Below are 13,302 nucleotides of genomic sequence, written 5' to 3'. Positions count from 1 at the left end.
GTACTTGCTTTTATGATTGTTACAACTACTCTGGTGAGTAACTCTGTCATGATTTCTGCCAGAAACGTGGGTTAGGTGATATTTTTTGTAAAGTTGTATGTGTAAATACCTGAGTCCTGCTGGCTGCATCAAGGCTTAACTGATGACTTTTATTTTTGGGGGGCTTACTTGAGAGGACAATTTTTTGTAAAATCATTTCTGTTAGACCTGAAATAGAGTTTCAGCCAGATTTTTCCCTAATACATAGGGATTAAATCAACCATAAGTGCCCAAGCTTTATCAGCTGAGCTTCCTTAATTAAATTTAAAATTAAATATTTATAAAAAGTGAGATTACTTTGATTTCCACTTTAGCTAAGCACACATGATGTTTTTAGGCCATTCTTGGGGCTTTCCAGTGACAAGGATGGCTGGGTAATGGAAGTACCAGTAATGGAAGGCTGGGTGCTTTTTAAGGAGATGAAAACAGAAACCCAGGAAACCTTAGAGGGATGAGAGACACCTGGGCTGCACGACTGGGGTGAAGCTGTTGGACTTGATGAGGCAGAGATGGAAACTCCTTTTCCCTGCCCTGACACAGGGAGTGGGACATGAGGCCCTACCTGCTCCGGGGCACCTGCTCATGCATCCATCCTCTCTGGTTCCCTTCTGGTGGAGAACAACTCTGGTGGAACAGGGAGAACCCTGCAAACGTGATGCCCTGGTGCCCCTCACCAGGTGCCCCTCAGGGCTCTCCTGCACCCGGGGGCAGCAGGCGCAGGGTTTTCCCCCCCGCTTTGCCCACCTCTCCTCCCTCTCCCAGCAGAGAGATGGAGGGAGAGGGACAGAGATGATGTCAGAGATGAGATGATGATGAGACAGAGATGGAAACTCCCTGAGACATTTTGCCTGACAGAGAGAGTGGGACGTGAGGGCCTACCTGCTCACCAGGCACCTCATGGCTCCATCTCCTCCGGTGCCTTCTGGAGGGGACCCACTCTGACAAAGCAGGGAGAGCCTCACCAACATACATGACACCCTGATGCCCCTCATCAGCTGCCTCTCACCAGCTGCCCCTCATTATCTGCTCCTCACCAGCTGCCCCTCATTATCTGCTCCTCACCAGCTGCCCCTCAGGGCTCTCCGCCCGTTGGGGTGGCAGGCGCGAGGTCTCCCCCCCTCTCTCGCTCATCCCAGCTCTCCTCCCTCTCCCCACAGGACAGGATTTTGGAGAAGGTGGGACTGTGCAGTCACCTGGCCATCAAAAGCTGGTCGATGTCAGCCAGGGGTGTGGCAGGAGAAGGCTTTGTCCTCCCCCTCATCCCTCTTTCCCCCAGGCCGCCGCCTCCCCTCGCAGCGCCAGTTCCCCAGGGAAGGTGGATGGGGAGGGTTGGGAAGGGCACGGGCAGGGCAAGGACAGGCGGCTCCCCCTGCCCTGCCCGCAGCACCACACACAGAGCAGGCAGCAAACCATCCTCCGGTGTGTTTCAGATACCCACAGAAGGGTCTGCCAGCACATTGCCAAGGAAAGCAGCTCGGTGGTGGTGTCCGTGGGGTGACTTATGGCCGGGCTGCCCCCTGGAAGCCTTGTTGCATCCTGTCACTTCTCAGCACCACGGGGATGCACGGCCTGTGGGAACGCTGCCCATCAGGGATCCATTCCACAGGACCTTGGGTGGCCAGGCAGAATTTCAAGGGGACTATTTTAATTTCTCCCCCTCCCTCATCATCTAATGGTGCACACACAGCCCACAGTAAGGTCTGTGTGTCCCCATGCTGGCACCACACAGAACAAAGGAATGCTTTCCTAAAGAGTGTTTCAGTGTGTTGAGAACTGGCTAATAAACCAGCTTGTAAAGTGGTGATTCAGTGATCTGTTTAATTAGGTGTAATCACCCTATTTTGTTGTACAAGAGGAGGCTGGAGGACAATGGTGGTTGGGTGACCTGGTACCACCTCGAGGATGGACTCCATGGAATCATAAACTCATTTGATAGTGACTGATTGTCATTTTCATCTGGAAAAAGGGCATTGGACAAAACTGTTGCATTCATAAAAGGCCTGGAAAAACAACTCTCCCTCTTTGTTTCTCCCATTAACATCTCTGTTTAGGCTCCCAAACATCAGGTAGTGGTTGTCAGTAAAAATGTGGCACTCTTTGATGTGTAAAATACTGATTCTGATATCCATGAACTGCAAATTGCCACTGGTCTTTTCCTCATAAGACTCCTGACAGTTCACTCTTTAAGGGCTGAATACCTTCCATTTGCTGTGTTTTCTTTGAAATTGGCATCTGATTGATTCCAAAATTATTTACTTCTATATAAATAATCTACGTGGAATTATATGGATTAAATTCTGTAAATTACAGTGGATCAGGATCTTTGTGATGTCCATTTGGTAAGCTCCAAAGCATGACATCATTTAACTAAGAAGTACAAGCTAAGTAGATAGTGAGCTGAAGGGAAGAGTTGGAGGCAAACTGTGGATAAATAGGCAGAGATCAAGGTCTCAGTGAGTAGACTAATATATTCCATGGCTGCAGTAGTAGCAGTGTGAGGCCATAGTTGATTGGGGACACCTTGGTGGAGGCAAGTAAGGGCTACCCTAACTTTGAAATAACTAGCTCTATAAACCCCTATTTAATGTTGGGAGGTCTCCACTATACCCACTTAGGGCAGGAAATACAGTTGAGATGAAATGCTGACAGCAGGTTTTAGAAAGACAGAAAGGATCAGTGACTTGGGCTCCTGAACTGTGTGTACTGAAAGGATCAGCTTAGAGACAAAATATGAAACAAAATGTTTTCATGTTCTTCCAGATGGTGTTCCCCAGCATTATTGTTATCTAGAATCTGTGCTGTGATTGTGTGCTAGAACTTGTGAATCTGTGCTTTTTCCATGGCTTGACAAGGCAGTGTATTCCTTGACATGATGCTTCATTACACCCTGCTGATGAAGGCACGGAAGAACAGCAGGGAGCACACTCACAACAAGCAGACTGAGGACGTGAAAATCACAGAATCACAGAGTTGTTAGGGTTGGAAAGGCCCTCTGGAGATCATTCAGTGCAAGTCCCCTGCCAAGGCAGGGTCACCTGGACGTGACACAGGAACGCGCCCAGGTGGGTTTGGAATGTCTCCAGAGGGGGAGACTCCACACCCTCCCTGGGCAGCTGTTCCAGCGCTCTGCCACCCTCAACGTGCACAAGTTGCTCCTCACGTTGAGGCGAAACTTCTCATGTTTTAGTTTATGGCCATCGCCCCTTGTCCTAAGGAAGAAAAAAATCCCACAAGACCGCGGAAATCAGAACTTTCCCAGAGAAACCCCAAGCGCTGCCTTCCCTTTCTGTCTTCCCCGAGCGAGGCCAGCCCTTCCCCGGGCAGCCTGCCGACAGAGCCGGGGCTCAGGCCCGGGGGCGGTGTCCCCGCGGGCCCCCGGCCAGCGCAGCCCTTCCGTTCGCCGGCACCGCGCGCAGGTCACGCCGGGCCCTCCCTGAACCGAGATTACCCGGCCGGCGCCTCCGGCCGTTCCGCGCGGCTCCCCCCGGCCGCGGCCGCACCATGACCCCTGCGGCGGCTTTGCGGAGCGGCCGCACTCGGCCCGTGACGGGGCCGCGGCTCTGCCGAGCGGGGCGGGCGGGCCGAGCGGGGCCGCGGCCGGGCCATGGCGCTGCTGCCCGCGCTGCTGCTGCTGCTCGTTCCCCTGGCGGCGCTGGCGGCGGCCGCGGTGCTGCTCGGCCTGCCCAGCTACGACATCCCGCCCGGGGTGAACCAGCCGGCCAAGCTGCGCCTGGTGCTCGCCGTCCTGCTGGGCACCGCCGCCCTGGTGAGTCGCGGTTTGGGGGGTGGCGGGGCAGGGGGAGCGGTTTGGGGGGACCCCGAGGCGCTGCGGGGGATTGGCGGGGGCGCAGCGGTTGCGCTGAACATGGAGAGCCTGGATGGGGACCGGCGGGTCCCCGCCCGCCCCGGGGGATGCTGGAGGCGCCGCATCGCGGGGTGGTGCTGCGGGGAGCACCCCCGGGCGGGTCCTGCCCCGGCCACCCCCCGTTGGGTTCTGCCCCGAGCATCCCCAGAGCACCCCCGGGCGGGTCCTGCCCCGGCCACCCCCCTTTGGGTTCTGCCCCGAGCATCCCCAGAGCACCCCCCGGGCGGCTTCTGCTTGCCCTGGGCAACCCCGGCGGGTTCTGCCCCACGCACCTGCCCTGGGGTTCTCCCCGGGCATCCCCACCCGAGGATGCTGCCCCGCTCGAAGATGCTGCCCCGGCCCCCCCGGTCGGGCTCTGCCCCACGCACCCCCCGTCGGGTTGTGCCCCGAGCATCCCCACTCGAGGATGCTGCCCCGGGCATCCCCGGTCGGGCTCTGCCCATGCCGCGGGCAGACGCCGTTCGGGAGCGCCGGGCTGTGTTAGCGATGGTTGCCATTGCAGCCCCCATTTGAGGGCTGGGTGGGGGTTTGCCTGACAACTACCCGCACCTTTAGGCGATATCACCTTGCACAAGGAAAGCTACAGCCCTTCAGCTGTTCCTGCCGTGGCTCTGACATTTATGGCACACAATCCGGTTAGGGCTGCTTTACTTAATCCCTGGACTCCCTTTGGCAGCATTGCATAAACGGCCTTAGAGCCCTCCTCAGCTCTGGTGCTGTCACTCTCTCTGTCTTTGAATTTCTTAAAATCTTCAATTTCCTCCATCACTCCTTTTGCCACAACATCACCCCTGATATCACACAGACTTTGTTTTCCTCCACACAGGTTCTTAAACCATTTACATCCTCTTTAAATTTACTGATAAAGCTGCCCAGCTCTCCTGAACCCCCACTATTTTTAATGCCCCATGAGTCTGTCTTTATCCACTAGCAGGTGACAAGGGAGTTGATAAAGACAGACTCACTGGGCATTAAAAATAGGGGTCTTGTTTAGCCAGTGAACAGTGTAACAGTTTATGTGTTTGATCACCAACTTCTTGTTTGTTCACTTATTACATCATATTTATATTCTAGCTTGCAAGATAGCATTGCAAGAGCATTGGGAAAGCAAGCAGCTTCATTCTGTTCAGTAGATCTGTTGTGCAAATAAAAAGCAATAACTAACTTGCACAACACAGCTCAGCACTTTAGATTTGCAAATTCACTGAGTTTTATGGTCTAATTCATGAATAGCAGTTTCTGCAATGGAGAACTGGTTCTACATATGGCAGTTCATTGCTGTTACCAAGTGTAAATGAAACAAGAATGAGCACAAAGGTGTGCAGGACAATACTGACAGTTAAAATATATACTGCAAGACAACCAGTTTGGTTGACCTTTACAGAATTTCTGATGTGACATTACAGTGACATTGGAGTTGAGTTGTACAAGTAAATTTTTTTACAGGCTGTAGGATGTGAGAACTTGGGAAAATTGGTTGGTTTTTTTTTTCCGAATCAGAGCTCTGTACAGAATCAAATACAGTTTGATGTAAGTATGATGCAGAGTTTTTATACCTTGCCTAACTCAAGACTTTTAAAGAGGCCTTAATTTCTTTCACCTTTAACAGGGAAGGATTTTGGAGAAGACTGGGCTTTGCAGCCAAATCAGTTTTGGCCGATATGTGCGACAGGGACGGAAACTAGGGCTGGATCCAAAGCTCTTCATCCAGGATCTGCAGTTTAATGAAGTACCTGTGAGGGTTTATCAGCCTAAAGCTACCTCTGATGGGCGAAGGAGAGGCATCCTCTTTTTCCATGGAGGAGGCTGGGTATTTGGAAGCCTTGGTAAGATACTTGCTGGAGGAATCGTAGTAAAGTCTTTTTTACAAAATAGAAATAAGCATGTGGTTTGGGAGGGAGGAAGTCAGAAGCCTTTCTGGAATGAGCATTCCCTAGGCTGTCTCAAAGATGAGGGCAATAGCAAAGCACTGATGGCAGTATTTCTTTTCCAGATACCTATGAAAAGGTGTGTCGCTACCTCTCCAGGGAGAGTGACTCGGTGGTTGTGTCTGTGCAGTAAGTGAACCCTACCCAGTTCTCTTGTTGGGAGATTATTGTTGCTGTGGTGCCACAGCAGAGCTGCACTGGTTTTGGAGATGCTCTTTTTCGTCAGAGAAATTTCTGTAGAAGTCAGTGAAGCCCATAAAGAGACAAAGAGTGATAATGAAGATTTCACAGCCCTTAACTGCTCATGCCCAGAGATGCTCAGGAAAGATACATATGGAAATATTGGGCACATTAAGGAAATATATAAAAGCCAATCAAAAACTTGGATGAAAAACATCTTCCTTATGCTGAACATATGAACATGAAATAAGATCCTCCAAGCAATTGGGATCTATAGGAAAAGAGAGAATAATCACATGTATTCCTCCCATTTTAACATAGGAAGCAGAGGCACAAAATGTTTAATTTTCTTGGCAAGAGTACAGAGGAAGTTTTGAGTGTGACTAAGACCTTGCACAATTCCTTGGTCAGATCTTTAATCAGAGGCAATCCTACTTCAGTGAGTCCTTGTGACTGAATACACAATTTACAGCTTATGTGCAGTCACAAACTGAGGAGTGCCTGCTTAGGAGGTGATGTGGAACAAGAGCACCCCGAAATGATAGGGCTGAAGGACAGAAATATGACACCATTTCCTGATTACTACTGACAACATTCCCTTCTCTCACACTTGCCTCTCTGTGTCCCAGGTACCGTCTGGCCCCGGAGCACAAATACCCCGCTGCCTACGAGGACTGCCTGAACGCCACCCAGCACTTCCTGCAGCGCCTGGAGCACTACGGCGTGGACCCTGCCCGGGTCACTGTCTGTGGGGACAGTGCTGGGGGCAACCTGGCAGCTGCTGTGAGCCAGACCCTTGCAGGCAGGGCAGACTTCCCCAAACTGCGTGCTCAGATCCTGCTCTACCCGGGCCTTCAGGCCCTGGACTTCAATTTACCGTCTTATCATCAAAACCGAGGAGTCCCCTTATTATTCCGAGAACGTGCTGCTTTCTTTGCTTTGCTGTACCTAAATGGAGATGCACTGCACATGCAAGAGGTCTTGGAGGGCTCTCATATTCCTCCAGACATGAGGGTGAAGTACACAAAGTGGGTGAGTCCAGACAACATCCCCGAGAAATTTAAGGTGAGAGGTGTGAGACCACTTAGGCCCACTGATTTTATAGCTGAAGTTTATGAGACGGTGAAGAGATTCTGTGAGCCCAACCTGTGCCCTCTGTTGGCTGAAGACTCTGTTGTTCAGCAGCTGCCAGAATCTTTCATCCTGACCTGTGAGTACGACGTGCTGCGGGACGACGGCTTGTTGTACAAGAAGAGGCTGGAGGACAACGGTGTCCGGGTGACCTGGTACCACCTGGAGGATGGATTCCATGGGATCATAAGCCTCTATGATTATTGTGGGTTCTCATTTCCATCTGGGAAGAGGGGATTGGACAGCGTTGTTACCTTCCTGAAAAGCTTATAGTAAACATCTTAGATTCCACGAGTCTGTTCATGCCTCAACCTAGGAAAATATCTTTTTAGGATATTTAATGTCAGGTGATGGGTAGTCAGTCAAGGGCAGCCAATTAAGAATGATAAACAAAGCTCATCAGAACCTCATTCCAGCTGTTAGTTGGAACATGGGATATGCAAACCTTATACAAGCCTGTACCATGCTGCAAGCCCTTACCTTTAGCTCTGTCAGTAAAGGAGAATGGTACTTTGAATGGACATCCTGGTCTGTACCAGCTGTTTAAAATAAAATGTGTGTGTATGAAGAGAAACTGTGTGTTAGCAGGTATGTGTGGTGTGTTGGTGCAAGGTGTTCTGAACTCTGTTAGATCAAAAGAACCCACCTCAGCTGACTTTAGTGGGTTAGAAGCCACTGTTTTGGTCAACAATAAATATGATGCAGCCTAAAATGTGGTCACTGTCACTGTGGGGATAAAAAACAAATGGTTCCATGGCAGCTCCACACATCACCCACATTTCTCAGCACACAGGCAGGACTGGAGCCCCTTTCTACCCCAGTTTTAGCACTGGACTACTGGGTAATGTTTAACCCAGATAACTTGAAGGATGGTTCCAACAGCCAGGGAAGGTCGTGCTGGTGAGGCAAAGAAATATGTTTGCGTCACAAAAAGGTGGATGGGATTGGTGGAGAATTGAACCCAAACACTCTACTACAGTTCTCTTTGGAAACTGGCTGGAGAAGAGGACAAGAGGAAGATTGGGAAAGAAAAAGGGGAAGATCAGGAAGGTGGGAGCAGGAACACAGGGTCAGAACCAGTGCTGTGGGGGTAGTACAGGGCTGCAGCCATCAGCTGGAGTCCAGGCTCATCCCAGAAGAGTGATAAAAGGGAGAAGGATAAACATCTTGCTTGGCCTATATTAATTCTTTCTGTTTATGATCTGCCATTCCTCTCCCTAAGCCAGGGCAATTAAAAATGCTATGGCCCTTCTTAGGGCAGTCACTTGAGGCTGCTATACCACTTACATACAGCTGTTCAACAACACAGACAATACCAACATCATGCAGGAGAGGCTTCATTAATCCTCCAGAATTTTATACTTCTCATAACTTGTAGCAGAGGATCTTTAATAACTTGATATTGGTTTCATTTGCTTCTAGAAACAAGAGCATCTTTGCTAGCAGAGCTGCTCGACAGATTTCGTGCCCTGCCTAAGAGCTCAGCAAAATTTTGTCATTAGACATTTAACTTTGTCAAAACATACCAGTTAGGTTCAATATTGGAGCTGTTCAGGCAAATCCTCCTGACTCTGCTAAAATTACTTCCCTTAGATTTTTTTTTTTTCCTGTAGCAAAATGCCAGACTGTATTGCAGAGCCTGGCTGCTGCAGCAGAAATAGGAACAAAGGGGGAAAACCAAGTTAGTTCATTCTTTTCAGATGCTGGTTCACATGGCAGGTAAAAGTATTTAACACCAAGCCATGGCCAATTTTTCAAGGACTGTACAGTATTTATACTTATACATTTATTAATAATTAACAATGATAAATATTAATTTATAATTAGCAATATTTTATATATCTTATACTAAGGAACCAATCCAGAATTTTAGACTGGCTGATTATACCAGCTGAGACAAAGTTCAGAACCCAGACTTCTTCCCAAAAAAGTCCTTTTTAGATGCATAGAGGAAAAAAGGAGCACTGGGACAGAGCTGCTGTGATGACTGGGCTGCCTTAGCTATACTGAATTTTGTGTATTTCTCATGTCTATAAAAGACACTGTGAAACTCAGCAGCAGCTTATACAGGACAGTCTTTATGTACTCACAGACCAAACACTGAGGAGAGCCACTAAGGAGAAATTTGAGGTAAGGAAAAGAAAATTTCAGTGTGGGGCTGTGTGTGCCAACATTCCAGACAGGGATGATCTGTGACTAATACTTAAATCCCATTTTATATATCCTTAAACAACTGTATGTGTAATGGAAGGCACTGCAGCTCTGTGGCCATTCCCAGGCCACAGAGCTCCCCTGCAGTTCTGATTCCAGAGGGATCCCTTCCAAGGCAAACAAACTGCTTGGTACCCTCTGGATGTTTCCCAGTCTCTGCCTCGGAGGGTGACCAGGGTACACGAGGAGAACCAGTGTGTTCCTGCCAGCTGGGACTGGGTATTGTGTCTTCAGGGCCCTCCCTGAGCTCTAATAGGAGCTTGGTGGTCAAATAGGATTATTTGAATCAGCACACCTCCAATTTACACAAACAAACTGCACTTCAATGAGGCCCAGATCTTTCCCAATATTTTTCCCACAAGTGTCATCTGCTAGAACATCCCTTTCACTGGGGTGCCTCAACACCCCCAGATATTATCACTCTCTCCAGACAGGCAGCTGGAAGGTAGGATATGCAATGCTACTGCACCACAAAACACTTAAGCAGCACAAGACAATCAGCTTTTCATTTCCAGCCTTCTTAAATGTGTCTGCAAATCCGTGATGCGTGTGTGGAAATCAGCCTAATCAGATCTCATGACATGCAGATGCAGTTGCTTAAGTCAACTGGAAATTTACTTTGCTTGAAATGCAAATGCCCTTATTTTCAGGGATTAAATTTTAAGTAAAAGCAATACAAGGACTGATATCACAGTGTGATATCACTGGCAATACAGTCAGATCAAAAGCACACTGAGCCACCTGAATGCTGTGCACAAGCAGCATGATTTCATCATGTGCATCTCATTTCAGAGCCTGCCACTGCAGCGTTTCTTCACCCATCACAAGGAACAAAGAAGCCAAAATTTAGTATTGGAGTGTGAAAATAACTGCAATAAACGTGGTTACAACCTGTGCTGCCTCCTCTCCAGAGCTGAAGTGGATGCAGGTTGGCCTGGATTCCTCAGAAGTCAGATTTCCCCATTCTCAGTAGTTTTGGAATTATGAATTCAATCAGGTGGAACATGGTGCACTGGTCAATATATGGATTTAGAGCCAGGAACCTCCTTCTGTTTTAATTCCGAAAATAGATCTTGTGGTGACTTTTGGCCACTTTCTTACCCAGTCAGGAGCTCAGTTTCTGGATTGATAAAGTGGAAATGTTGTCCATACAATATTTAATCACCACAGGAAGCAGTGAAGGAGAGTGTCAATGGGCAGATTTCTCTCCCCTTTTCAATACCAGCTGAAGGCAAGGAGAGCTGTGGGATACAAGTAGCAGGAGAATTCATGGACTATTAGGATGTTTCTAAATTTAAGTGAAATGTAAAGCTGTGCTAACTTTTTTAATATCTACCAAAGAGGCTATGGAGAGTCAGGACTCCTGATTAATGCCCTTACTGCAGTTCCTGTCGATATCTAACAGTGATTTTCCAGCCAGAGGAAGACACACGTGCCCTGGGAACAGAAAGATCTGTTTTGCCCTTACTCTGCTGTCAAACTAGTACAAACATCCCCTATGACAACTGTGGAGTAGAAACACCAGAACCAAAAATTTAATTCCATAATTTCTGACATTTCATCGTGTCTCAGAACCACCCACCAGCTCTGGGCTCCCCGAGCACCTGATGAGGAACTGCACAAGAAAGAAGCTGAGTCCAGACCGGTGTCTGGACCAATTCCTCTGAAAGCCCAACAATTTCTGCTTTTGCTCCCTGTCAGCTGAGACAACCAGCTAAAAACTTGTGCTCTCCCTTCCAGCCAGGGACGTCTTCCCCAAAATGTTGTAGAATCCTGGACTGTAAAGGGGGTCAGAATATCTGTAAGGCTTTGGCCAACTGCTGAGAGACAGAACAGCCAGGGACAACGCTGTGTAAACTGCTTAGGGTGATCTTAAGCACTGCTTAATATAGATTGTTGTGTGAGCTGTGCCATGTAGAAGGGATGAGAATTAGGTTATATAGGCACAGAGCTTTTTACTAGTTAGAGCAAGTTGCTGGATTACATCCTGACCTGCAGGTGGCCAGGAATATTTCAGAAGATATTAAACCACAGAAAACAAATTTTTTATCTTTTGGTTTTTAGTCAATGAATAGTTGCAGTAAGGAAAAAAAAAACAACAACTGGGATTGAACCTGAAAGGACATAAACCTCGTAATTGCTTTGCCCTTTGTTTTGTCATTTTTACACAGCTTGCTGTGCTATTTTTTTTTTTGAAGAAAGAGCAGAAAAGAACCTTGTGTTATTCCATATTGTGCCTGAAACATCCAAGAATAAAGCAAACCTATGAAATAGCTGCATATGCAAGGCCAAGGTGAAACAAGGTTCCTCCCAGTGCAGGAAGCAGGCAGACCTTGATTGCCCTTGGCTTTACACAGGGAACAGCACTTAAGGGTAGATAAGCTGCAGAGTAAACTCCATTAGCTGACCTTGAATTACCAAACTGTAAACACGGAGGGAACAGCTCTGGGTGGCTTTTACAGCCCTGGATAGGCCACCCTGAGACTTCACTCCGTGGAGGAAGTACCAAAACGACCCATGTAAAAAGTGCTGGCAGAAGCCCAAATTCTTATTGCCCTAATGTGCAACTTCTGCCTTGAAATCACGTTTGGTCCAGAGCAGAGATCTGCAAAGCTCAGCTGCTCTGGGGCTGAGGCTCAACAATAAACCTGCAGCAAGTTAGATTCAATATATCTGGAATTACTTCAACACAATTCATCATAATTTTTTTGCTCAAGATTAGCAATACTACAGTTATTTTTAGGAACAAGATAAAGCATATACCTTAGTCTTGGCATGGACAAGCCCCTGGCCATGGTCTGGATGGAGTTCTACGTCTGCAACATTTTAGCCACCGTGATTTAGGTTTGCTTTTTCAAGGTTGGGGTTTGCAACTGAAGGGCATTGGCGACTCGGGCGTGTGTGCAGAGCAACAGTGGCACCTATAGGCAAAGGGATTCATCCGTGAGCCACCCAAAAACGGCTGCGGGACAGGTACGAGCCCCTCAGCTGGGGGCACGAGCCGGAGAGCAGCGTTGTTAATGAAATCTTTTAGAGACGCAAGAGCCCGGATAATTAGATAAGCGTTATATGGTTTTTTTTTTTTTTTTTAGGCTTCAAAGCCCCAGGGAGATCAAAGGCAATTAGAAAAAATTGAAAGCAAAATAGGTGAAAGTCACTGAATCACAGCCAGCTATTAGTGCTGTGCTATTAAAGGCATTCTCTTGAAAAAAACACCTCTAATATAATCCATAAAGAATGGATTACAATGGAATGAAAACTGGTGGACACAGAAATTCTTGTATCCACAAGGAAGTTCTCCATATTAATTTTATTGCCAATATAACTATTAAAAGTGTATTTTTCTGTTTGTTCCCATCTGCTAATATTTTCAGTGACAATACCAGTCAGGCACCTTTATAGCACAACAGAGCCCAGATAATACCTAGAATGCAGCTTAGAAAATTATACAAATGTACCCCTAATTTCATACAACTCTGATCAGTTTGCTTAAAAATCTGCTCATCAATCATTCATAATTATTAAATATTTATAACAAATGAAACATTTATGCTTATCATCTACTGTGCTTCTAAAAGCAAAGCTTATATATGGAAAGAAATGACTGGCTTGATGTACAGGGAATTACTGAGAGGCACAAGAACCACCTATGAAATTTGTATGAAAACATTAATTCTAAATCTGAAAGCTGCCTGGGCAGGGCTCCCCAAGCACAGGCCTGATCTGTTTTTATTGAGCCATTTACAATTAAATATACAACCACAACACCCAAAGGAGCCCAAGGTAACCAGGTGAAATTCATTCTGGTAGGGAGCTTCTTAAGTAGGAAAATGCACAGCTCTACCAGGCCTGTCAGGTGGGATTAGTGATACCTGGTAGCAAAATATCCCCTCTGAGCTGTTTAACTGAGGAGCTGTTTTCACCTGGGCCATCTAAACCTGCCTCACA

At 47.6% G+C, this 13,302-nt stretch overlaps 2 protein-coding genes across 2 annotated transcripts; both read left to right on the top strand.

Annotated features, from left to right (window-relative positions):
* Window positions 1-3,524: 3,524 nt before the first annotated feature.
* Window positions 3,525-7,717, top strand: LOC127470690 (arylacetamide deacetylase-like 4). The gene is made up of 4 exons (XM_051786479.1): window positions 3,525-3,805; window positions 5,514-5,730; window positions 5,898-5,961; window positions 6,642-7,717. Exons 1-4 carry the CDS (start codon window positions 3,644-3,646, stop codon window positions 7,414-7,416), a joined length of 1,218 nt encoding a protein of 405 aa, XP_051642439.1. The 5' UTR covers window positions 3,525-3,643; the 3' UTR covers window positions 7,417-7,717.
* Window positions 7,574-11,210, top strand: CFAP107 (cilia and flagella associated protein 107). The gene is given in 7 exon segments (XM_051786145.1): window positions 7,574-7,633; window positions 8,026-8,151; window positions 10,147-10,240; window positions 10,243-10,323; window positions 10,927-10,987; window positions 10,989-11,146; window positions 11,149-11,210. Coding segments are annotated over 7 exon segments (642 nt in total).
* The last annotated feature ends 2,092 nt before the right edge of the window (window positions 11,211-13,302 follow it).

This window comes from Manacus candei, unplaced genomic scaffold (assembly GCF_025592945.1).
Source record: "Manacus candei isolate 608988 ecotype Guabito, Panama unplaced genomic scaffold, ASM2559294v1 h1tg000022l, whole genome shotgun sequence".
NCBI classification, from domain to species: domain Eukaryota; kingdom Metazoa; phylum Chordata; class Aves; order Passeriformes; family Pipridae; genus Manacus; species Manacus candei.
This window is presented reverse-complemented; position numbering and strand designations above follow the sequence as displayed.